This window comes from Lucilia sericata, unplaced genomic scaffold, assembly GCF_015586225.1.
Source record: "Lucilia sericata isolate MDLA Ls3-8-SP2 unplaced genomic scaffold, ASM1558622v1 Contig001997F_arrow, whole genome shotgun sequence".
NCBI lineage: Eukaryota > Metazoa > Arthropoda > Insecta > Diptera > Calliphoridae > Lucilia > Lucilia sericata.
Genome location: NW_023995864.1, coordinates 2261 through 28666, shown reverse-complemented (window position 1 = coordinate 28666; position 26406 = coordinate 2261). Strand labels below are relative to the sequence as shown.

The window sequence follows — 26406 nt, the reverse complement described above, 5'->3', positions numbered from 1 at the left end:
GTGTTGTTTTAGTTACTAATAAATACATTCATTATGTTTGCTAAATATTAAAAAACATATTTATAATTTTCATAGAATTGGTATAGAAAAAGAAAATTCTCAGTTTAAATACGATATTGCGGTTAAAATTTTATTTATTTTCATAGTTTACGAAGGCGATCTTATAATGGTCTTATAAAGCTAATCGTATTATTTTCTTTCATACTTTTGTGAAATTTTTTATTTATACTAACACTTATGTATTTATAATATAAATTAAAAAATATTACAATCCATATAAATTTTATATGGATTGTAATATTTTTTAATTATTTTGTTTATATGAAGTAAGTTCGTGGAATTTTCATTTAACAAAAATTCGGAGCGTATCTAAAAACTGTGTCATTTAAATTTATTTAAATAAATTCCCTAAAATAGATATTTCATTAAATAATGCAATAACTGTAAATGTAAAGTTGATTTATAATGACTGTTTGTCATTCCATAGTTTCCAGGAAAAATTTCAATATATTTAGGTGACTTTTTTTATCAAGAGCATCTGGCAACTTCGAAAATAATTAGAGTGATGTCAATATAAGCAATAAAACGGCGTTTAAATTATAAAAAATACAAAATCTTCTAAAAACGTATAACTAACTAACTAACTAACTAACTACTAACTAACTAACTAACTAACTAACTAACTAACTAACTAACTAACTAACTAACTAACTAACTAACTAACTAACTAACTACCTACCTACCTAACTAACTAACTAACTAACTAACTAACTAACTAACTAACTAACTAACTAACTAACTAACTAACTAACTAACTAACTAACTAACTAACTAACTAACTAACTAACTAACTAACTAACTAACTAACTAACTAACTAACTAACTAACTAACTAACTAACTAACTAACTAACTAACTAACTAACTAACTAACTAACTAACTAACTAACTAACTAACTAACTAACTACTAACTAACTAACTAACTAACTAACTAACTAACTAACTAACTAACTAACTAACTAACTAACTAACTACTAACTAACTAACTAACTAACTAACTAACTAACTAACTAACTAACTAACTAACTAACTAACTAACTAACTAACTAACTAACTAACTAACTAACTAACTAACTACTAACTAACTAACTAACTAACTAACTAACTACTAACTAACTAACTAACTAACTAACTAACTAACTAACTAACTAACTAACTAACTAACTAACTAACTAACTAACTAACTAACTAACTAACTAACTAACTAACTAACTAACTAACTAACTAACTAACTAACTAACTAACTAACTAACTAACTAACTAACTAACTACTAACTAACTAACTAACTAACTAACTAACTAACTAACTAACTAACTAACTAACTAACTAACTAACTACTAACTAACTAACTAACTAACTAACTAACTAACTAACTAACTAACTAACTAACTACTAACTAACTAACTAACTACTAACTAACTAACTAACTAACTAACTAACTAACTAACTAACTAACTACTAACTAACTAACTAACTAACTAACTAACTAACTAACTAACTAACTAACTAACTAATACTAACTAACTAACTAACTAACTACTACTAACTACTAACTAACTAACTAACTAACTAACTAACTAACTAACTAACTAACTACTAACTAACTAACTAACTACTAACTAACTAACTAACTAACTAACTAACTAACTAACTAACTAACTACTAACTAACTAACTAACTAACTAACTAACTAACTAACTAACTAACTACTAACTAACTAACTAACTAACTAACTAACTAACTAACTAACTAACTAACTAACTAACTAACTAACTAACTAACTAACTAACTAACTAACTAACTAACTAACTAACTAACTAACTAACTAACTAACTAACTAACTAACTAACTAACTAACTAACTAACTAACTAACTACTAACTAACTAACTAACTAACTAACTAACTAACTAACTAACTAACTAACTAACTAACTAACTAACTAACTAACTAACTAACTAACTACTAACTAACTAACTAACTAACTAACTAACTAACTAACTAACTAACTACTAACTAACTAACTAACTAACTAACTAACTAACTAACTAACTAACTAACTAACTAACTAACTAACTAACTAACTACTACTAACTAACTACTAACTAACTAACTAACTAACTAACTAACTACTAACTAACTAACTAACTAACTAACTAACTACCTAACTAACTAACTAACTACTAACTACTAACTAACTAACTAACTAACTAACTAACTAACTAACTAACCATCTAACTAACTAACTACAAAGATCAGCATAACGTGGTTTTATATACGTCTAAATTATACAACCCGATTTTCGTAATGATCGGTCCATATTTGACCCTAGCCCCCATACGAAGACCTCTTCGGAAAATCACTTGAAGGTTAAAATTCACTTATAAACACTATTATCTCGATAAAATTCTTCATAAATAACTGTAATGTTATGTAAATCCCTCTATCAAAAATGCATAAGGATAGGCCCATTGCCCCCTCTTTTGAAAAATCTCTTTTTTGTCAATAAATTGTTAGAATATATCGGAGTTAAGGTAAAAAACTAAAATGCTTTTTTTATTAAAAAATAATCCACATTTTTAACATACGCACTGGTGTAGGTATCATATGGTCGGCTTTTGATAATACGTCGATCTCTATTTTGAGATAAAATATTAAAATCGCTATTTTCAGATGTAGACATAAAAAAACGCTTCATTGACAACACATATTTATACCTAATGTACATATAAAAGCATTTTATGCAGATACTCACAGTTGAGTTTCTAAACTCTTACAGTGAATAATAAAATATTTTATAATATTATAAAAAAAATAACAAAACAATAAAAACAAAATATATAAACTTATATTTATAACGAATTGTTACAATAATTTGGTAAGTTAGAAATTGTTTAAAACCCATACAAAGTGTAACTAATTAGAAATTTTAATTTAAAATAATTTTAAATTCTTATTCCCGAACAAAAACAAATTTCACAAATGTTTTTACCATATGATATCATAGTTGTTAGATATTTTTTGTGCTGTTGTAGATATGAGAGAGAATACCGTACCTCATTGTTATTATTTTGAAGAGTATCGAAAACACAACAGAAATATATTTACCGGTGAGGAACTTGTGGTACATTTAAGTTTGGGAACTTTTTTCGATATATAAAACATGAAATATGTAGTAACTTACTTTAGATATTGAAATTGTGATTTAATCTTCCGAAGACCTAAGGGTTCTAAGTCTTAGAGTAATCTCCCATTGTAGTTGCATATGTGCTAACGAAAAGGTATTCTGAAATTTGAATAACGAGAAAAGTAAAATTTCATACTTTTATGAAATTATTTAATACTTTATTTTTTACGTGATAGGTATTTGTTAAGAATAATCTTAAGGTCAATACAAATGTATGTCGATCCCCCGGAATACAGATTAAATTATCCAACCGATCGGTTGAGATTGGAAGTATATCCTTAAATGTTTCCAAAGCTTTGATTCACATAGTTCTCTAGTTTCCATAGTTTTAAAGAAACTATTTGATAAAATTTTAGAAATAATTAATTTTAAAAGTCAAATAAAGTACCAAAAACAACTACCATGTAATAATAGGTACAAGTCAAGAGCGTCAAAAAAGTACCAACACATGTACAGTTGTACATACAACAAATATCGTCGTTGATACCTATTAACTGAGAGAATTCTGGCTACTGTTGCCAGATTATTGCAATATATGATGATTCAGTTCAAAAAGGGGAATTTTGTATTTCTTAATCTTTTTACTAATTGATTGGTAAATTAGGGACTCTTGAGATATGGATTATTATTTTAAAAAATAACCACGTAACATGACTTAGTCATAGGCCATTTTTGCACTCAGTACTATTTATTTAATTATAGATTTTTTTAATGAAATTATTAATATGCAAATCATTTTCAGCGATAATCATTAATAGACCCAATAAACGTTGAGACTTTAAGATGAAAAAATCATTGGGGATTTTTGATTTGGGGATCGGAAGATATTGCTTTTAAAAGATGGGTCGCTTGACCAATGTATGTATGTAGTTATTAGGGTTCTATAAATCGACTTTCGAATAATCGAACTTTTTGTATTAAAAAGTCGACTTTGTTATTAAAAGTCGAAACAAGTCGATAAGTCGAAAAAAGTCGATAAGTCGAAAAAAGTCGAATAAAGTCGAAAAGTCGTAAAAAGTCGAAAAAAGTCGAAAAAAGTCGAAAAAAGTCGGAAAAAGTCGAAAAAAGTCGGAAAAAATCGGAAAGTCGAAAACTCGAAAATTGTAGAAACAAGTCAAAAATAGTCGAAAATCTTAAAAAAAAGTGGAAAAAAGTCAAAAACTCTACAATAGTCAGAAAAACTCGAAAAAAGTCAAAAAATAGTAGAAAAAAAGTCGAAAATAGTCAAAAAGTCGGAAAAAGTCGAAAAGTCGAAAAAAAGTCGGAAAAAGTCGAATAGTCGACTATTTATAAAATACTTATAGTCGAAAAGTCTAAAAGTCGACTTTTAATTAAATGAAAAAAAAATGAAAAATTGACTTTTCATAAAATGCAAAAAGTCGAGAAGTCGAAAAGTCGACTTTTAACTAAATGAAAAAAGTCGACTTTTCGTTTCAACTATAGAACCCTAGTAGTTATATGTAAATATAATCTTCTGAACGAACATGAAAGCTGTAGAACATTTCTTCAACGTTTTATTGTTCGATATGTGAATAAAGTTTGTCCAGTTTTATATAGTCGTCACATTGGGTGTCTATGACCAATATTTCGTTGTCTTACAAATGGAATGACTAAATCAATATACTCGCCTTTTATATTCTTTTTTTTTACATTTCTTTTATAATATGTTTACAAAGCTTTTGAAAAGTTTACAGATCACTGAAGATATATATTCTTTATATACATATAAAAATGAATGTGTGTCTGTTTGGACTTTAATGGGCGGTCTAGCAATAGGGGGCGTGGAAGCTTCCATATAAATTAAATACAAATATCTGAGAAACTATTATAGCTAGAATCTTCCAAATTGTGCACGAAGCACTTTAACATCCATGTGAACATTAGGAGGAAATAGGTCAACTTTCATCAGGGCTGCTTTGAACCACTCACATGAATACAAAAATGCCTATATCTGAGAAACTATTAGAGCTATAATCTATTGCACGAACAAAACTGACATTCATGTCAGCATTTGAGCACTAAATTGGCGGACCACCATTAGGTGGCGTAGTTACACTCATATGAATTAAATACAAAAATGTGCATATCTGGGAAACTATTAGAGCTAAAATCTTCAAAAATCGTAAAGTGTGTTTTTATATTTTCCTTTAGGGTAGCAATGCACACTGGGTATAGCTAGCTGATGAAATGTATATAAATAATAATCAAGAATTTTTATAAACATTTGCCCACTGCAAAAATATGGAGAATTCCCTAACAAAGTTATTGCTGGTTGACTTTCAGATTAGAAATATGTGTATTTCTTAAACATTATTATAGAAAGGAGGCAACGAATACAGTCGTGGAAACGGCGTCTAAACGAAATATAAACTTAAAACCGTCCGATAAAAAGAGAAAAATAACGAAATAAAAAAACTGTTAAGACAGTTTTGCTTCATTTAATCTCTAATTTCAGACTTAATATATCTGATTCGTGTCTAATTTTGAGTGTCCGACAGTGTTATGAATTAAAAAAAAAAATTTTAATTTACAACAAGTTTTTATAAGAATTTATATACAAAACTGCTAAAAAGTGATTAAAGAGTAATGTAAGTAGTATAACCTTGCAGTAATATCAATTTAAATACTATATTTAGGTTCTTATTTAAAAATATTTGTCAATGGCTTACAAATCACACAAAATTTGTTATATAAACCTTTGATAAATGTTTATAAATAACCTCCTTAAAGTGGGGACGGACGGACATGGCTTATTCGACTCAGAAATCGACCAACGTACACCCGACTATAGACTTGGCTCTCGAATAGAGTAGATTAGAGTAGATATTAGACTATAGACTAGACTAGACTTGACTAGACTATAGACTAGACTATAGACTATACTATACACTAGACTATAGACTATACTATTGACTAGACTATAGACTAGACTATAGACTAGACTATAGACTAGACTATAGACTAGACTATAGACTAGACTGTAGACTAGACTATAGACTAGACTATAGACTAGAATATAGACTAGACTATAGACTAGACTATAGACTAGACTATAGACTAGACTATAGACTAGACTATAGACTAGACTATAGACTAGACTATAGACTAGACTATAGACTAGACTATAGACTAGACTATAGACTAGACTATAGACTAGACTATAGACTAGACTATAAACTAGATTATAGACTAGACTATAGACTAGACTATAGACTAGACTATAGACTAGACTATAGACTAGACTGTAGACTAGACTATAGACTAGACTATAGACTAGAATATAGACTAGACTATACTACAGACTAGACTAAACTATAGACTTGACTATAGACTAACTAGACTATAGACTAGACTAAAGAATAGACTATAGACTAGACTATAGGCTATAGACTAGACTATAGACTAGACTATAGGCTATAGACTAGACTATAGACTAGACTAGGCTATAGCACTAGACCAGGCTATAGATTAGACTATAGACTACTATAGACTAGACTATAAACTAACTATAGACAAGACTATAGACTAACTATAGACCTAGACTATAGACTAGACTATGACTAGACTATAGACTAGACTATAGACTAGACTATAGACTAGACTATAGACTAGACTATAGACTAGACTATAGACTAGACATGACTAGACTAGACTAGACCTAGACTAATAGACTAGACTAGGACTAGACTATAGACTAGACTATAGACTAGACTATAGACTAGACTATAGACTAGACTAGATAGACTAGACTATAGACTAGACTATAGACTAGACTATAGACTAGACTATAGACTAGACTATAGACTAGACTATAGACTAGACTATAGACTAGACTATAGACTAGACTATAGACTAGACTATAGACTAGACTATAGACTAGACTATAGACTAGACTATAGACTAGACTATAGACTAGACTATAGACTAGACTATAGACTAGACTATAGACTAGACTATAGACTAGACTATAGACTAGACTATAGACTAGACTATAGACTAGACTATAGACTAGACTATAGACTAGACTATAGACTAGACTATAGACTAGACTATAGACTAGACTATAGACTAGACTATATACTAGACTATAGACTAGACATAGACTAGACTATAGACTAGACTATAGACTAGACTATAGACTAGACTATAGACTAGACTATAGACTAGACTATAGACTAGACTATAGACTAGACTATAGACTAGACTATAGACTAGACTATAGACTAGACTATAGACTAGACTGTAGACTATAGATTAGACTATAGACTAGACTATAGACTAGACTATAGACTAGACTATATACTAGACTGTAGACTATAGATTAGACTATAGACTAGACTATAGACTAGACTATAGACTAGACTATAGACTAGACTATAGACTAGACTATAGACTAGACTATAGACTAGACTATAGACTAGACTATAGACAAGACTGTAGACTAGACTATAAACTAGACTATAGACTAGACTATAGACTAGACTATAGACTAGACTATAGACTAGACTATAGACTAGACTATAGACTAGACTATAGACTAGACTATAGACTAGACTATAGACTAGACTATAGACTAGACTACAGACTAGACTATAGACTATACTATAGACTAGACTATAGACTATACTATAGACTAGACTATATTTGATTGAATCAAGTATTTTGTACTTATTTTAGCGAAAACATACTCACCGTATTTCAAAACTTCTCCTTATTAATTTGAGCACGAATTACTCAATAAACTCTTTTCTCCTTGCTTTCATAATAATACATGTATATAATTATAACTTTAAAATAAAACAATAAAATACTGTATAAAAAAAATAATTCGTCAATTTAAAACTTTGCCACATGACCGGCAAAATAAACGGCAGTTTTGCTGCGTATGGCAAAGACAAACGGATGATCAGCACGGAAAGTTTTCTGCTCTAAATTCAAACTCATGGGTACAATTTTTAAATCTAAAGAAACCAAGAAAACAATTGTTTTATTAGATATATGATTAAAATCCTAAAAGCTATAAACTTACAGGTAGCAGCTGCCGCCTCAGAACCAGCTTCATTGACATCTAAAAATGCTTTATGCTTAACATCCGATATCTTGTGAGGCACGGAAGTATCAAATAGACCACTGAAATTTGCACTCGATGAAAAGATGGAGGACATGCCCATCTGAAGGAAATAAAATACTTGATTGATATGAATCTTTATAAAAACCGTAAAATTTCTTACCTTCTTTAAGGGTTCCTTTAAATCAATATCAAATTCTATGCGAAATTTAGGTAAGAATACATCTACACTTTCCACCAACATTTTCGAGGTAATATCATTCAAGTCTAGTCCCTTTAAATTGCTTTCCAATTTTTCCAAACCATCAATTTGTTTTGGTAAAATAATTAACATGGAAAGATCAGAATTTTCATAAGGCATTTCCAAAGCAGTGGCTTCCAATTCAGGCAATTCAACATAACCAAAACGATCATCTGTATACATGGTGTCAACTTCCAGTTTTTGCTTAGAGTTCAAATGAAAATCTGCTTTACTAGTGGTGATCTCACTAAAGGGATGTAACCATTTACCCTTAAAATATATGGCATTTACCAATACAGCACTGGTGTCATCATTTAACGCATCGGGTGTTAGAAGATCTTTTATCTTATTTTCGGTTTGTTGAGCCACCCAATTATTAATTTGTTCCACCACCGCTTCTCTTTGACTGAAATCTACATTTTCTGCTTGCGACTGAAAATAGTCTTGGGCGATTTTATTGAACTGGGGCAAAAGTTTGATTTCATTATTCACATACACACGATTGGCCATTTTCAGTTGTGGGCCCTTTTCATTGGATTGTCTTGGTTTAAAGGCAGCTTTTAAAAATTCTCCATATTTTTCTGCCACTTGTGTTTTATTACCTAGACCGAGTTTTAAGACCTTACGCATTTCCTCGGCCGTTTCTCCCTCGGCACCGGTAAAGGCTAATGCCAAACATGTTTGTATAGAAGCTGGTGAATAGACTATATTTTCGTTGATTTTATTGTCCACAATAACCGAAAATAAATCGGCAGCAAATAAATTACGACTTGCCGATTCTGAGGGGGCAATTGTTCCAGCCATTATGTAACTGTATTGTAGGGAAAGTAATATTGATCCTATAAGTAGGGCTGAAATGAAAGGAAATTCATCAAGAAATTAGTTTTTTAATATTCTAGAGTTTCCTTTTTTTTGATATGCAATAACAACAAATGGGATTCTACTAGGTAGTTGGGAAACTATTAGGTAAATACTGGGTAAATACCTTTTTTAATATGATATTTGTAAAGGACCCTATTCCTAAGACGGACAGACAAACATAGCTAGGTTCATCCGTCCGCCTATCTGTTAAGTCAAAAAATATTGTTTATAGAGTGTGAATCGGTCTATATTAAATTATTAGATTTATATGAATTATATTAGTGAGTCATTAGGCATTGACGTTTGTATAATCATAAAACGACAATTTCATGTCAATAACCACCATCATAACATTCTTCCCCCTATTTTTTAAACAACAAAAAAAATTAAAAAAATATCGACACTTCACACATATTTTAAACATATCAATAATATTTTATCAGTGTCCATAATATGGTTCATTGTCGATTAACAAATCAAAAACAAAAATAACAAAACAATAGTGGGACCTTGCTGTCTATTAAATAATGTCCGAAAAAAAACATTAAAATATTTTAAGTAGATTTTTTGCTTAAAAGTTAATAACAAATTTGGTGAGCTAACTAAATTATTGTTTATGTACTTATTTTAAAGGAAAAGTTTGTAAGAGAGAGAGAGAGAGAGAGAGCGAGAGAGAACTAGTCCCGTAACTGGTTCTTTGGCGTTTAAAAATAATCATAATATTGATAAGATATCTTTAATGAATTCGTTACGATATCGGTTTTCGTAAAAATATATATAGACTGGACTATGGAGAAGAATATAGACTAGACTATAGACTAGACTATAGACTAGACTATAGACTAGAATATAGACTAGACTATAGACTAGACTATAGACTAGACTATAGACTAGACTATAGACTAGACTATAGACTAGACTATAGACTAGACTATAGACTAGACTATAGACTAGACTATAGACTAGACTATAGACTAGTCTATAGACTAGACTATAGACTAGACTATAGACTAGACTATAGACTAGACTATAGACTAGACTATAGACTAGACTATAGATTAGACTATAGACTAGACTATAGACTAGACTATAGACTAGACTATAGACTAGACTATAGACTAGACTATAGACTAGACTATAGACTAGACTATAGACTAGACTGTAGCTAGACTAAGACTAGACTCTACACTAGACTATAGATTAGATTATAGACTAGACTATAGACTGGACTATATACTGGACTATAGACTGGACTATAGACTAGACTATATAACTGATTCTTTAGCGTTTAAAAACAATCATAATATTGATATGACATCTTTAATGAATTCGTTACGATATCGGTATTGGTAAAAATATATATAGACTAGACTGTATACTAGACTGTGACTAGACTATAGACTAGACTATAGACTAGACTATAGACTAGACTATAGACGAACTATAGACTATACTATAGACTAGACTTAGACGAGACTAGACTATAGACTATACTATAGACTATACTATAGACTAGACTATAGACTAGACTATAGACTAGACTATAGACAAGACTATAGACTAGACTATAGACTAGACTATAGACTACGACTATAGACTAGACTAGACTATACCTTAATAGACTAGACTATAGACTAGACTATAGACTAGACTATAGACTAGACTATAGACTAGACTATAGACTAGACTAGAGACCTAGACTATAGACTAGACTATAGACTAGACTATAGACTAGACTATAGACTAGCTATAGACTAGACTATAGACTAGACTATAGACTAGACTATAGACTAGACTATAGACTAGACTATAGACTAGACTATAGACTAGACTACTAGCACTAGACTAATAGACTAGACTATAGACTAGACTATAGACTAGACTTATAGACTAGACTATAGACTAGACTATAGACTAGACTAGAGACTAGACTATAGACTAGACTATAGACTAGACTATAGACTAACTATAGACTAGACTATAGACTAGACTATAGACTAGACTATAGACTAGACTATAGACTAGACTATGAGACTATAGACTATAGACTAGACTATAGACTAGACTATGACTAGACTATAGACTAGACGATAGACTAGACTATAGACTAGACTATAGACTAGACCTATAGACTAGACTATAGACTAGACTATAGACTAGACTATAGGGACTAGACTATAGACTAGACTATAGACTAGACTATAGACTAGACTATAGACTAGACTATAGACTAGACTATAGACTAGACTATAGACTAGACTATAGACTAGACTATAGACTAGACTATAGACTAGACTATAGACTAGACTATAGACTAGACTATAGACTAGACTATAGACTAGACTATAGACTAGACTATAGACTAGACTATAGACTAGACTATAGACTAGACTATAGACTAGACTATAGACTAGACTATAGACTAGACTATGACTAGACTATAGACTAGACTATAGACTAGACTATAGACTAGACTATAGACTAGACTATAGACTAGACTATAGACTAGACTATAGACTAGACTATAGACTAGACTATAGACTAGACTATAGACTAGACTATAGACTAGACTATAGACTAGACTATAGACTAGACTATAGACTAGACTATAGACTAGACTATAGACTAGACTATAGACTAGACTATAGACTAGACTATAGACTAGACTATAGACTAGACTATAGACTAGACTATAGACTATAGACTAGATATAGACTAGACTATAGACTAGACTATAGACTAGACTATAGACTAGACTATAGACTAGACTATAGACTAGACTATAGACTAGACTATAGACTAGACTATAGACTAGACTATAGACTAGACTATAGACTAGACTATAGACTAGACTATAGACTAGACTATAGACTAGACTATAGACTAGACTATAGACTAGACTATAGACTAGACTATAGACTAGACTATAGACTAGACTATAGACTAGACTATAGACTAGACTATAGACTAGACTATAGACTAGACTATAGACTAGACGGTAGACTAATCTTACACTAATACTAGGCTATAAACTTGACCTCAGGAAAGTCAATGGATTATTTTTTTGATAATTAATGTACTGAACTAGAAAATAGTTAATAGGCCAATTTTTTGACTGATCCAATAGCTAATTTATAGATTAATCTGTTGAGTATTTAATAGTTCGTAGAAGATAGTTAACTCGGGAGTTGAAGGGTTCAGTCCAATTTTCAAAAATCACAGACATTAATCGCAAGCATTTTGAATTTTTTAATGGCAGAACTAAAACGAACTTTATAGAGATCAACTGTCACGTTAAAAGCTGTTAAGGCATTTTTAAACAAAATCGTCAAAGTCTTAATCTCACAAATCGGGCACTAAATTTTTGTTTAACAAACAAACGACTCTACTTTCCACACGGTTTATCTACAACTTTTCAGTTTTTGTTGAATTTATTAAATTGTTGAACAAATATCACTGTGTGTTTTCTTTTAATTAAAATTAATTTTTTTTCAAACAATTCACCTGTAGTTATCAATGAAGTCATATTTGCCTGATTATAGAAAAATTCCTTATATATATATTTTTTTTTTGTTATTTTTCAAAATAAATTGTTTAAGCAAAAAATTTTTAATTAATTTTATAATAATTTATTTATAAGCACGTTAGTTTTTGTTTAAACGTTTTTGTCTTTATTTATTATAATTATTGTTTATTTATTTAGTTTGTGTCATTTAATTTCACTTTATCTTTTATGCACTACTTCTAAACAAATAATGAATCTCGGCTATTCACTACAAAACCTCTTTATATTAGAATTTTTCTATAAAAAATAAAATAAATACTTTTTTTTTAAATAAAGACACGAACTTCACTTGAGTATGACTCAAATTTGGGTTTTTTTTCAATGTATAAAATTACTTATTGAGCTTTAAAAGTTTTATTGTATTTTAAGCACTTAGAGCAAATACAATTACTATTTGAGCTATAATTATGCATGTAAATTATATGGAGCGATTATTATTATTATTATTAGGGTGATTCCAATCATTGTTGGAGGCTGCAACAGTTAGACCTTCCCCTTAAACACGAAACGCAAAATTAAAATTATTTGCACTTATGATGTCACTTATACTTTTTTTTTGTATTAAACTTATTATTACTCACTTGTTATTTTACATATTTAATTTTTGTTTACAAATATTTTAATTAATTGGAAATATATTTTATGATTTTTTCCGTTTAATGGCTACATACCTTTGTTATCAAGTTCTTTTTAGATACTACGAGCTGAACGCATTTTAATATTTTTTTATTTATCTTTAAAAAACACTTGAGTTGAAACGTTTTAAGTGAAAACACATTTAAGGCGACGAGCGTCTAAGTTAATAACCAGCCTACCTGTCTAAGTAAACTTCTTGCTCTTTAGAAAGACGTTAGTTGTGCTTTCGGAAATCGCATTTTCTTTGGCAGAATTAAGATTGATAATTTCTATTACAGCACATTTCATCTCTCCAGATCCTACCGTCTAAAAGTATTATGTTTCCAATAGAGATCATATTGTTCTTATTTTATAACAATAATTTTCTAACCAATCTCAAAAAAATGTGTTAGCAAACTGATTTTTATTTAGTGTAGGCAATGTTTAGATTTTTCTGGCTGATCGTCGCTGTCGCCAACATTCTGTTTATTTCCTTACTCACGACAAACGTCACATATTTGCGTGTTTTATTTTTGGTATTTCTTATCTCTTCTTTTGACTCAATTGTATTATTTAAAGAGAGAATATATGAATTACTCTCCCTTTGATTTGAAGTAAATACTTTAGTATATATTATTTTCATACAAACATACTTAGATATGAGCACTTAAGTGATAAATAATGGACCTTTCTAATGGTACCAAACAAAACTAAAAAGTACCATAATGATACTGAACTAGAACTGAACTAGAACTGAACTAGAACTGAACTAGAACTGAACTAGAACTGAACTAGAACTGAACTAGAACTGACTACACTGAACTAAACTGAACTAGAACTGACTAGAACAGAACTAGAACAGAACTAGAACTACTAGACTGACTAAACTGAACTAACTGAACTAGAACTGAACTAGAACTGAACTAGAACTGAACTAGAACTGAACTAGAACTGAACTAGAACTGAACTAGAACTGAACTAGAACTGAACTAGAACTGAACTAGAACTGAACTAGAACTGAACTAGAACTGAACTAGAACTGAACTAGAACTGAACTAGAACTGACTAGAACTGAACTAGAACTGAACTAGAACTGAACTAGAACTGAACTAGAACTGAACTAGAACTGAACTAGAACTGAACTAGAACTGAACTAGAACTGAACTAGAACTGAACTAGAACTGAACTAGAACTGAACTAGAACTGAACTAGAACTGAACTAGAACTGAACTAGAACTGAACTAGAACTGAACTAGAACTGAACTAGAACTGAACTAGAACTGAACTAGAACTGAACTAGAACTGAACTAGAACTGAACTAGAACTGAACTAGAACTGAACTAGAACTGAACTAGAACTGAACTAGAACTGAACTAGAACTGAACTAGAACTGAACTAGAACTGAACTAGAACTGAACTAGAACTGAACTAGAACTGAACTAGAACTGAACTAGAACTGAACTAGAACTGAACTAGAACTGAACTAGAACTGAACTAGAACTGAACTAGAACTGAACTAGAACTGAACTAGAACTGAACTAGAACTGAACTAGAACTGAACTAGAACTGAACTAGAACTGAACTAGAACTGAACTAGAACTGAACTAGAACTGAACTAGAACTGAACTAGAACTGAACTAGAACTGAACTAGAACTGAACTAGAACTGAACTAGAACTGAACTAGAACTGAACTAGAACTGAACTAGAACTGAACTAGAACTGAACTAGAACTGAACTAGAACTGAACTAGAACTGAACTAGAACTGAACTAGAACTGAACTAGAACTGAACTAGAACTGAACTAGAACTGAACTAGAACTGAACTAGAACTGAACTAGAACTGAACTAGAACTGAACTAGAACTGAACTAGAACTGAACTAGAACTGAACTAGAACTGAACTAGAACTGAACTAGAATGAACTAGAACTGAACTAGAACTAAACTGAACTAGAACTACTGAACTAGAACTAGAACTGAACTAGAACTAGAACTAGAACTAGAACTGAACTAGAACTGAACTAGAACTGAACTAGAACTGAACTAGAACTGAACTAGAACTGAACTAGAACTGAACTAGAACTGAACTAGAACTGAACTAGAACTGAACTAGAACTGAACTAGAACTGAACTAGAACTGAACTAGAACTGAACTAGAACTGAACTAGAACTGAACTAGAACTGAACTAGAACTGAACTAGAACTGAACTAGAACTGAACTAGAACTGAACTAGAACTGAACTAGAACTGAACTAGAACTGAACTAGAACTGAACTAGAACTGAACTAGAACTGAACTAGAACTGAACTAGAACTGAACTAGAACTGAACTAGAACTGAACTAGAACTGAACTAGAACTGAACTAGAACTGAACTAGAACTGAACTAGAACTGAACTAGAACTGAACTAGAACTGAACTAGAACTGAACTAGAACTGAACTAGACTGAACTAGAACTGAACTAGAACTGAACTAGAACTGAACTAGAACTGAACTAGAACTGAACTAGAACTGAACTAGAACTGAAAGAACTAGAACTGAACTAGAACTGAACTAGAACTGAACTAGAACTGAACTAGAACTGAACTAGAACTGAACTAGAACTGAACTAGAACTGAACTAGAACTGAACTAGAACTGAACTAGAACTGAACTAGAACTGAACTAGAACTGAACTAGAACTGAACTAGAACTGAACTAGAACTGAACTAGAACTGAACTAGAACTGAACTAGAACTGAACTAGAACTGAACTAGAACTGAACTAGAACTGAACTAGAACTGAACTAGAACTGAACTAGAACTGAACTAGAACTGAACTAGAACTGAACTAGAACTGAACTAGAACTGAACTAGAACTGAACTAGAACTGAACTAGAACTGAACTAGAACTGAATTAGAACTGAACTAGAACTGAATTACAATTGAACTAGAACTGAAATAGAACTGAACTAGAACTGAACTAGAACTGAACTAGAACTGAACTAGAACTGAACTAGAACTGAACTAGAACTGAACTAGAACTGAACTAGAACTGAACTAGAACTGAACTAGAACTGAACTAGAACTGAACTAGAACTGAACTAGAACTGAACTAGAACTGAACTAGAACTGAACTGGAACTGAACTAGAACTGTACTAGAACTGTACTAGAACTGAACTAGAACTGAACTAGAACTGAACTAGAACTGAACTAAAACTGAACTAGAACTGAACTAGAACTGAACTAGAACTGAACTAGAACTGAACTAGAACTGAACTAGAACTGAACTAGAACTGAACTACTAAACTGAACTAGAACTGAACTAGAATGAACTAGAACTGAACTAGAACTGAACTAGAACTGAACTAGAACTGAACTAGAACTGAACTAGAACTGAACTAGAACTGAACTAGAACTGAACTAGAACTGAACTAGAACTGAACTAAACTGAACTAGAACTGAACTAGAACTAGAACTGAACTAGAACTGAATTAGAACTGAACTAGAACTGAATTACAACTGAACTAGAACTGAAATAGAACTGAAATAGAACTGAACTAGAACTGAACTAGAACTGAAATAGAACTGAAATAGAACTGAACTAGAACTGAACTAGAACTGAACTAGAACTGAACTAGAACTGAACTAGAACTGAACTAGAACTGAACTAGAACTGAACTAGAACTGAACTAGAACTGAACTAGAACTGAACTAGAACTGAACTAGAACTGAACTAGAACTGAACTAGAACTGAACTAGAACTGAACTAGAACTGAACTAGAACTGAACTAGAACTGAACTAGAACTGAACTAGAACTGAACTAGAACTGAACTAGAACTGAACTAGAACTGAACTAGAACTGAACTAGAACTGAACTAGAACTGAACTAGAACTGAACTAGAACTGAACTAGAACTGAACTAGAACTGAACTAGAACTGAACTAAAACTGAAATAGAACTGAACTAGAACTGAACTAAAACTGAACTAGAACTGAACTAGAACTGAATTAGAACTGAACTAGCACTGAATCACAACTGAACTAGAACTGTAATAGACTAGAATTGAACTAATGTTGTCCTCTGCTGTTGTAATCGGTCCATTATGTTACCTTTAAATTACATATTAATTGTAATATAATGAAATACAATATAATTAACTTTTATATCGGTGTAGGGTATCATATAAACGTGCCTTACCGACTATAGTTTCTTACTTGTTTTTCTTAAAAACAAAGTGCTCTTTATTAACACTAAAATGTTAAATGTTATTTTGTTTACCTTTTTGGTTTTATTCAATGGATCATTTTTTATTAATATACAAAAGCCCTCTTTCCTTTTGGGGTTAATTATTATCAATGAAACAAAATTTCGATTATTTCTGTCTGATCTCTGAGGTTCAACTTAATTCAACTGAGATTATTACATTTAGTTTCAATCAAACCGCGTAGCGCGTCTTAAATTGTGTTCAGTGTTTTCGAAAAAAAAGTGATTAAATTTTAATAAAAATATTTTGAGAATAATTAAAAAAAAACTCTAAAGAGGCAAAATGACATTGATTACAAGGTAAAACAATAAAGAAGACTAGTGAATATTTTATTGAAATATGTTTATAAACGTGGCGCATTTATGGTGATATTTTGTATATCTTAACTAGCGTTTTTGTGTGCAAGGGGCTAGTGACGTCAAACGATTTCTTCATCATACTGTTAGTATTTGACGTCATTATCTTATGATGGTAGAAAATTGTTAGTTAGGGTGGTATCAACATGTAATCACTGATATTCTTGTACACAAAATATATAGAAAACTGCGTATATGTATATTGTATATCTGATTCAAAATTCATCAGTTTTTTAAATATTTCACAATAATATTTCCGCCAGAATTTCTAAATCACAATCTAAATTATATTAAAATGTATATAAAGTAAAAATTCAACAGACCTTAATCGCGTGCGTTATGTTGTTTTTAACATTTCTTCGATATTTTTCGGAACAATTTTGTTTTGATTATTTGTGAATAAGTTGTTTTTGTTTGATTTCAAATTGTTCCGATTATACTCAAAAAAGTGATAAGATGATAGTTCTTCCCCGAAATGTAATAAATTTTGGTTTCCCGTTCAAAAAGAAAACCACTGTTAATACTTTAAAAAACATTATTCTTTTAAATAACATCGGATTAGGTTTAATCTATTTATTAAATAAAATTAATGAAAGAGAAATGAAATACGATGAGAAAGAAGTACGAACTAGAACTAGAACTGAACTAGAACTGAACTAGAACTGAACTAGAACTGAACTAGAAGAACTGAACTAGAACTGAACTAGAACTGAACTAGAACTGAACTAGAAACTGAACTAGAACTGAACTAGAACTGAACTAGAACTGAACTAGAACTGAACTAGAACTGAACTAGAACTGAACTAGAACTGAACTAGAACTGAACTAGAACTGAACTAGAACTGAACTAGAACTGAACTAGAACTGAACTAGAACTGAACTAGAACTGAACTAGAACTGAACTAGAACTGAACTAGAACTGAACTAGAACTGAACTAGAACTGAACTAGAACTGAACTAGATAACTAGAACTGAACTAGAACTGAACTAGAACTGAACTAGAACTGAACTAGAACTGAACTAGAACTGAACTAGAACTGAACTAGAACTGAACTAGAACTGAACTAGAACTGAAATAGAACTGAACTAGAACTGAAATAAAACTGAAGTAGAACTGAACTAGAACTGAACTAGAACTGAACTAGAACTGAACTAGAACTGAACTAGAACTGAACTAGAACTGAACTAGAACTGAACTAGAACTGAACTAGAACTGAACTAGAACTGAACTAGAACTGAACTAGAACTGAACTAGAACTGAACTAGAACTGAACTAGAACTGAACTAGAACTGAACTAGAACTGAACTAGAACTGAACTAGAACTGAACTAGAACTGAACTAGAACTGAACTAGAACTGAACTAGAACTGAACTAGAACTGAACTAGAACTGAACTAGAACTGAACTAGAACTGAACTAGAACTGAACTAGAACTGAACTAGAACTGAACTAGAACTGAACTAGAACTGAACTAGAACTGAACTAGAACTGAACTAGAACTGAACTAGAACTGAACTGGAACTGAACTAGAACTGAACTGAACTAGGACTGAACTAGAACTGAACTAGAACTGAACTAGAACTGAACTAGAACTGAACTAGAACTGAACTAGAACTGAACTAGAACTGAACTAGAACTGAACTAGAACTGAACTAGAACTGAACTAGAACTGAACTAGAACTGAACTAGAACTGAACTAGAACTGAACTAGAACTGAACTAGAACTGAACTAGAACTGAACTAGAACTGAACTAGAACTGAACTAGAACTGAACTAGAACTGAACTAGAACTGAACTAGAACTGAACTAGAACTGAACTAGAACTGAACTAGAACTAAACTAGAACTGAACTAGAACTTAACTAGAACTGAATTAGATCTGAACTAGAACTGAACTAGAACTAAACTAGAACTTAACTAGAACTGAACTAGAACTGAACTAGAACTGAACTAGAACTGAACTAGAACTGAACTAGAACTGAACTAGAACTGAACTAGAACTGAACTAGAACTGAACTAGAACTGAACTAGAACTGAACTAGAACTGAACTAGAACTGAACTAGAACTGAACTAGAACTGAACTAGAACTGAACTAGAACTGAACTAGAACTGAACTAGAACTGAACTAGAACTGAACTAGAACTGAACTAGAACTGAACTAGAACTGAACTAGAACTGAACTAGAACTGAACTAGAACTGAACTAGAACTGAACTAGAACTGAACTAGAACTGAACTAGAACTGAACTAGAACTGAACTAGAACTGAACTAGAACTGAACTAGAACTGAACTAGAACTGAACTAGAACTGAACTAGAACTGAACTAGAACTGAACTAGAACTGAACTAGAACTGAACTAGAACTGAACTAGAACTGAACTAGTACTGAACTAGAACTGAACTAGAACTGAACTAGAACTGAACTAGAACTGAACTAGAACTGAACTAGAACTGAACTAGAACTGAACTAGAACTGAACTAGAACTGAACTAGAACTGAACTAGAACTGAACTAGAACTGAACTAGAACTGAACTAGAACTGAACTAGAACTGAACTAGAACTGAACTAGAACTGAACTAGAACTGAACTAGAACTGAACTAGAACTGAACTAGAACTGAACTAGAACTGAAGTAGAACTGAACTAGAACTGAACTAGAACTGAACTAGAACTGAACTAGAACTGAACTAGAACTGAACTAGAACTGAACTAGAACTGAACTAGAACTGAACTAGAACTGAACTAGAACTGAACTAGAACTGAACTAGAACTGAACTAGAACTGAACTAGAACTGAACTAGAACTGAACTAGAACTGAACTAGAACTGAACTAGAACTGAACTAGAACTAGAACTGAACTAAAACTGAACTAGAACTGAACTAGAACTGGACTGCTGAACTACTGAACTAGAACTGAACAGAACTTGAATCGAACTAGAACTGAATATAAGAGATTTTCGAAACCTACGTATCTTTCGCACTACAAAATTATACGGTAAACACCAGGACCTTAGATATGTTCATAGATTACAATTCTTTAATTTTTTTTTTGAATAACTAACTCATTTCTCTTTTCTTTTCTTTATAGTCAAAATTTCACAAATACTTTGTATTTCTGCTTTTCTTCTCCTTCTTATTTTACCCTCTCCCACACTTTCTGTTAGCCAGCCTAAAACCGCTAACACCATGGCCGATACACAATTCAATAAAGGTTTGGAGTCATTTGGCATTCGTCTATTCTCGGAATTGGTAAAGAAGAATCAGGGTAAAACAATAGTATTTTCTCCATTCTCTATACAAACATGCATTGCTATGGCACGTATGGGAGCCGAGGGTAAGACCGCCCAAGAAATGGATCAGGGTTTGGCGCTTACCGTTCAAAACCCAGAAGAGTTGGCTAACAATTATCATGCTATATTGGAGTTATACGAAAACAGTCCTATTCTTAAAATAGCCAATAAGATTTATGTCATGGAGAGCTATGAAGTGCAGGAGAAATTCAACGAATTGTTGACCAACAATTCTTTTCAGCTGTTTGAGTCTGTTAATTTTGCCAATAAAGATGCAGCAGCCAAGACTATAAACACTTGGGTGGAAAAATAAAACCAATAATTTGATTAAAGATTTGATAAATCCACAGATTTTGGGTGCCGATACACGTTTGGTGTTGGTTAATGCTATACATTTAAGGGTGAATGGGTCAATAAATTCCCCGAACGTGCCACCCGAGAAATGGATTTCTATTTAGATGAGACCAACACTGTTAAAGTGCAAATGATGCATATAAATGAACGTTTCAATTATGGAGAATTTCCCGAATTAGATGCCACCCCGCTTTGGAAATGCCTTATAAAGATTCTGATCTTTCCATGTTGATCATTTTACCCAACTCACGTACCGGTTTGGCTGATTTGGAGGAAAAATTGAAAATGTCTCGTTGCCCTGATTTAACCAAACGCATGTTTAATACCAAAGTTATTGTGGATATGCCTAAATTTAAGGCTGAATTTGAAGTTGAACTAACTGAGGCCTTGAAAAATGTAAGTTGTTTTTTTAGGGAATTATTTAATATAATTTTTAATTGTGTTTATATTTCTTAAAGTTGGGCATGAATCGCATGTTTACGGGTCAAGCTGAATTTGGTAAAATGTTAAAATCCGCTGAACCTTTACAAGTATCCAAGGTCATTCATAAAGCTTTCATTGAAGTCAATGAAAAGGGCACTGAAGCTGCTGCTGCTACCTGTAAGTTAAATTCCTTTTATTTTGGTTTTGCATTTTTATGTTTTATATTGGGTTTTTGGTTTTAAAAATTCTATGGTGTTCTTTGTCTTAATATCGCTTGAAATGCTCGTTGTTTTTGGTAGTGATTAATGGAAAAAGAGCAGCTTGAATAGTTGATATTTTACCTATTCGGAGATTTGTTTAGAAACGTTTTATTTTTAAATAACTTGGATATTTCTGAAATGAACTGATTCCAAATCAAAAAGTGGAACTAACAGGTGATAAATTAATCAATAAACTAAGCCATAGACCGGCCCCTAGACTTCTGAATAATTATGCTATTCCCTAGACGAATCTTTATACTTGCCCACTATATAACAGTTATTGGACCAATCCGTAGACTAGTTAATGCACTACTTAATAAACTAGCCTATAGACTAGTTAATAGATTAGTCCATAAAACAATCTAAATATTAGTTAGTATAGGATATTCAATAGACTAGTTTATAATCATTAAATAGACTAGTTCAGAATCATTACACTGGTCCATAGAAGACTGGTCTACCGACTAATCAATGGAATGTAATAGTCAAGAGACTAGTCCATTCATTCAATAGACTAGTTCAGAATCATTACACTGGTCCACCGACTGGTCCCATAGAAGACTGGTCTACCGACTAACCAAGGAATGTAATAGTCAAGAGACTAGTCAACGGAGTGGTTAATATAATATTTTATATGCTAGTACCAGGACCGGTCAATTGACTAGTACAGAAACTTGTCAATAATAGACTATATAACAATCCCTAGATTACTGAATAAACTAATCCATAGACTAACCTATTGAATAGTCAATAAACTAGTCCAGGGACCAATTCGCAGACAAGTTAATGGACCATTTTTATACACTACTTCACAGACTGATCTAAAGACTTATGGATATACTTGTAAACGGATAAGTCCAAGTCAATAAAAATAATCTTTAAACTGGTTTACTGACTAATCAATAGACTAATCCATAGTCGAGAGACTGGACCACAGAATGATGTGTATAATATTTTATATACCAGTCTGGTTGGTTGACTAGTTTAGAAATTTGTCAATATTCTAGTCAATAGATAAATCCATCACGTATATATTTAATAAACTATAGACTTAAAAAAAGAGACTTTATTAGTTTTCAGACTGGTCAAGAAACTAGTCTAGAAACCAGACAATAGACTGTACTATTTCCCAGACTGGTTAATAGAATAGTTTAGGAACTGGTCAATTGACCAATCTATAGATTAGTTGATAGATCAGACTTGTCTGTTTGTTTTACTACTTCATAAATTTGTTTTGGAGTCTAAGGAATATGTAGATTATTCTATCCGTGTATACTATACTATAGACTGGAAAGGAGACTGTATTAGTTATCAGATTGGTCAAAAAACTAGTCCAGAAATCGGACAATAGACTGTTAGTTCTCAGACTAGTTAATAGAATAGTTTAGAAACTGGTCAATTGACTAATCTATAGATTAGTCAATAGACTATAGATTCGTCAATAGACCAGACCAGTTCTCAGCAAACAAGTTCATAAGCTTATCAATAGTTTAGTCCATAGAAGAATGTTGGAACTGATCGACGGACCAGTCCCATATATTAGTTAATTATCTAATACACATTAAAGTTGAAATTGGTCAAAAAGCTAGTCCAGAAATCGGACAATAGACTGTTAGTTCTCAGACTAGTTAATAGAATAGTTTAGAAACTGGTCAATTGACTAATCTATAGATTAGTCAATAGACTATAGATTCGTCCATAGACCAGACTAGTTCTCAGCAAACAAGTTCATGAGCTTATCAATAGCTTAGTCCATAGAACAATGTTGGAATTGATCAACGGACTAGTCCATATATTAGTTAATTATCTAATACACATTAACGTTGAAATACTAGTACAAAGAGTGGTGAATAACCTTGTCCATAGACTATTTTATAGTTTAGGTCCCCAGACTACTCAATTGACTAGATCTGAAACTTGACAAGTCAACAGATTAGACTATATATATTTCTGATACTGGTCAATAAACAAGTCTAGAAACAGGTTCAGAGACTAGTCCTTATGGCTAAGTCATTTAATTAATCCATGTTATATATTAGTACATAGACCGTTCAATAGACTTTTCCCCAGACTGGCCCACTGACTAGCCAACGGACCAGGGCATAGGCAAGTCAATAGACTACTCACCATACTAGTCCATGCAGTGGACAATAGGCAAGTCCATAGAATATTTCATAGTTTGGCCCAATACTATTCGATTAACTATTTCATGAGCCGATCCAAGTTTTAAAGTTTTCATATCAGACCTCCTTAAGATATACGATTTTATTAGAAAATATTTTCAAAACTTTCTAAAAAAATGTATGGAACTTGTATTAAATTAAACGGACATCGTGGAATTGAGTCAATGATGGGAAAAATGTAACTTGCAAGCTGCTTTTATCCAATAACTATCTTTATCATATCATAAATAAAACTGCTTATTAGAATATTGACATCCACAAATACACTGCTCTTTCTAATTTTTACATTTTGCATGAACATTTGATCTAACTATTTCTGCTTTATCTTTAACACCCTTTCGATTTTTCCCCGCTTGTTTACATTCTATTAATTCTATCTGAAATTAGAAGTTTCTGTAGTTTTTGTTTTTCTATTAGTATTTCATCTTAAATGCATAATTTTCTCTATTCATAAAAAAATATATATATATTTTGTCTTTCGTCTCACATCTTTAGCCACGGTTATAAGAAAGAAACGAGCTCTTGTAGATATGTCCGATATTATAGAGTTTAACGTTGAACATCCATTTGTGTTTAAGATTCTACAGAAAACTTCATCTGAAACCACCACAACATCTTCTACAAATTTAGTTTTATTTGCGGGTAAAATTGTAAAAATTAATGAAATTATTAATTCGGCAACTTTAAATTAAGATTAGAACTTTAAGTTAAAAAAAAAAAAAAACCGTTTTATAAAGAATATTTTTGAAGAATTAAAAACCAGCTGAAAATTTTGCATGCAAAAAAAACTGACTTTTCATTGATGTTTCAAAAAAGTATGGGTAGAATGGATTGATTTAATAATTTATTTTATAGACTATTAATTTTAGAATAATTTTAAGTCTTGTAAAAATAGCTAGCCATATTTTCAGCTATTAAATAAATCATTAATACTAAGAACTTTTTAATGAAATATTCATAGATTTTACAAAAAAAAAAAAAAAAACAATCGCCGATTGTTTTTTGTACGTTATATGGTTTATAAATAAAATAAAATAAATAGTTCAGTACTAGTTCAGTTCTAGTTCAATTCTAGTTCAGTTCTAGTTCAGTTCTAATTCAGTTCTAGTTCAGTTCTAGTTCAGTTCTAGTTCAATTTTAGTTCAGTTATAGTTCAGTTCTACTTCAATTCTAGTTCAATTCTAGTTCAGTTCTAGTTCAGTTCTAGTTCACTTCTAGTTCAGTTCTAGTTCAGTTCTAGTTCAGTTCTAGTTCAGTTCTAGTTCAGTTCTAGTTCAGTTCTAGTTCAGTTCTAGTTCAGTTCTAGTTCAGTTCTAGTTAAGTTCTAGTTCAGTTCTAGTTCAGTTCTAGTTCAGTTCTAGTTCAGTTCTAGTTCAGTTCTAGTTCAGTTCTAGTTCAGTTCTAGTTCAGTTCTAGTTCAGTTCTAGTTCAGTTCTAGTTCAGTTCTAGTTCAGTTCTAGTTCAGTTCTAGTTCAGTTCTAGTTCAGTTCTAGTTCAGTTCTAGTTCAGTTCTAGTTCAGTTCTAGTTCAGTTCTAGTTCAGTTCTAGTTCAGTTCTAGTTCAGTTCTAGTTCAGTTCTAGTTCAGTTCTAGTTCAGTTCTAGTTCAGTTCTAGTTAAGTTCTAGTTAAGTTCTAGTTCAGTTCTAGTTCAGTTCTAGTTCAGTTCTAGTTCAGTTCTAGTTCAGTTCTAGTTCAGTTCTAG

General features: G+C 31.4%; 2 protein-coding genes across 3 annotated transcripts; one reads left to right on the top strand and one right to left on the bottom strand.

Annotated features, from left to right (window-relative positions):
• Positions 1–2779: 2779 nt before the first annotated feature.
• On the top strand, positions 2780–25492 carry LOC119613174 (antichymotrypsin-2-like). Its single transcript, XM_037969120.1, is given in 7 exon segments — positions 2780–2936; positions 21283–21794; positions 21796–21877; positions 21880–22025; positions 22028–22234; positions 22297–22438; positions 25200–25492. Coding segments are annotated over 6 exon segments (1188 nt in total). The 5' UTR covers positions 2780–2936; positions 21283–21380; the 3' UTR covers positions 25397–25492.
• Positions 7996–13790, bottom strand: LOC119613173 (serine protease inhibitor 42Dd). 2 transcript variants are annotated; one of them, XM_037969119.1, is made up of 4 exons: positions 13652–13790; positions 8477–9405; positions 8275–8416; positions 7996–8206 (listed from the first exon to the last, which is right to left on the bottom strand). In XM_037969119.1, the coding sequence occupies exons 2-4, from the start codon at positions 9356–9358 to the stop codon at positions 8082–8084; spliced, it is 1149 nt and encodes a 382-aa protein (XP_037825047.1). In that variant the 5' UTR covers positions 9359–9405; positions 13652–13790; the 3' UTR covers positions 7996–8081. The 2 variants fall into 2 exon arrangements, with proteins under 2 accessions (XP_037825047.1, XP_037825046.1); XM_037969118.1 differs by lacking the exon at positions 13652–13790 and adding an exon at positions 12920–13196.
• Positions 25493–26406: the final 914 nt, after the last annotated feature.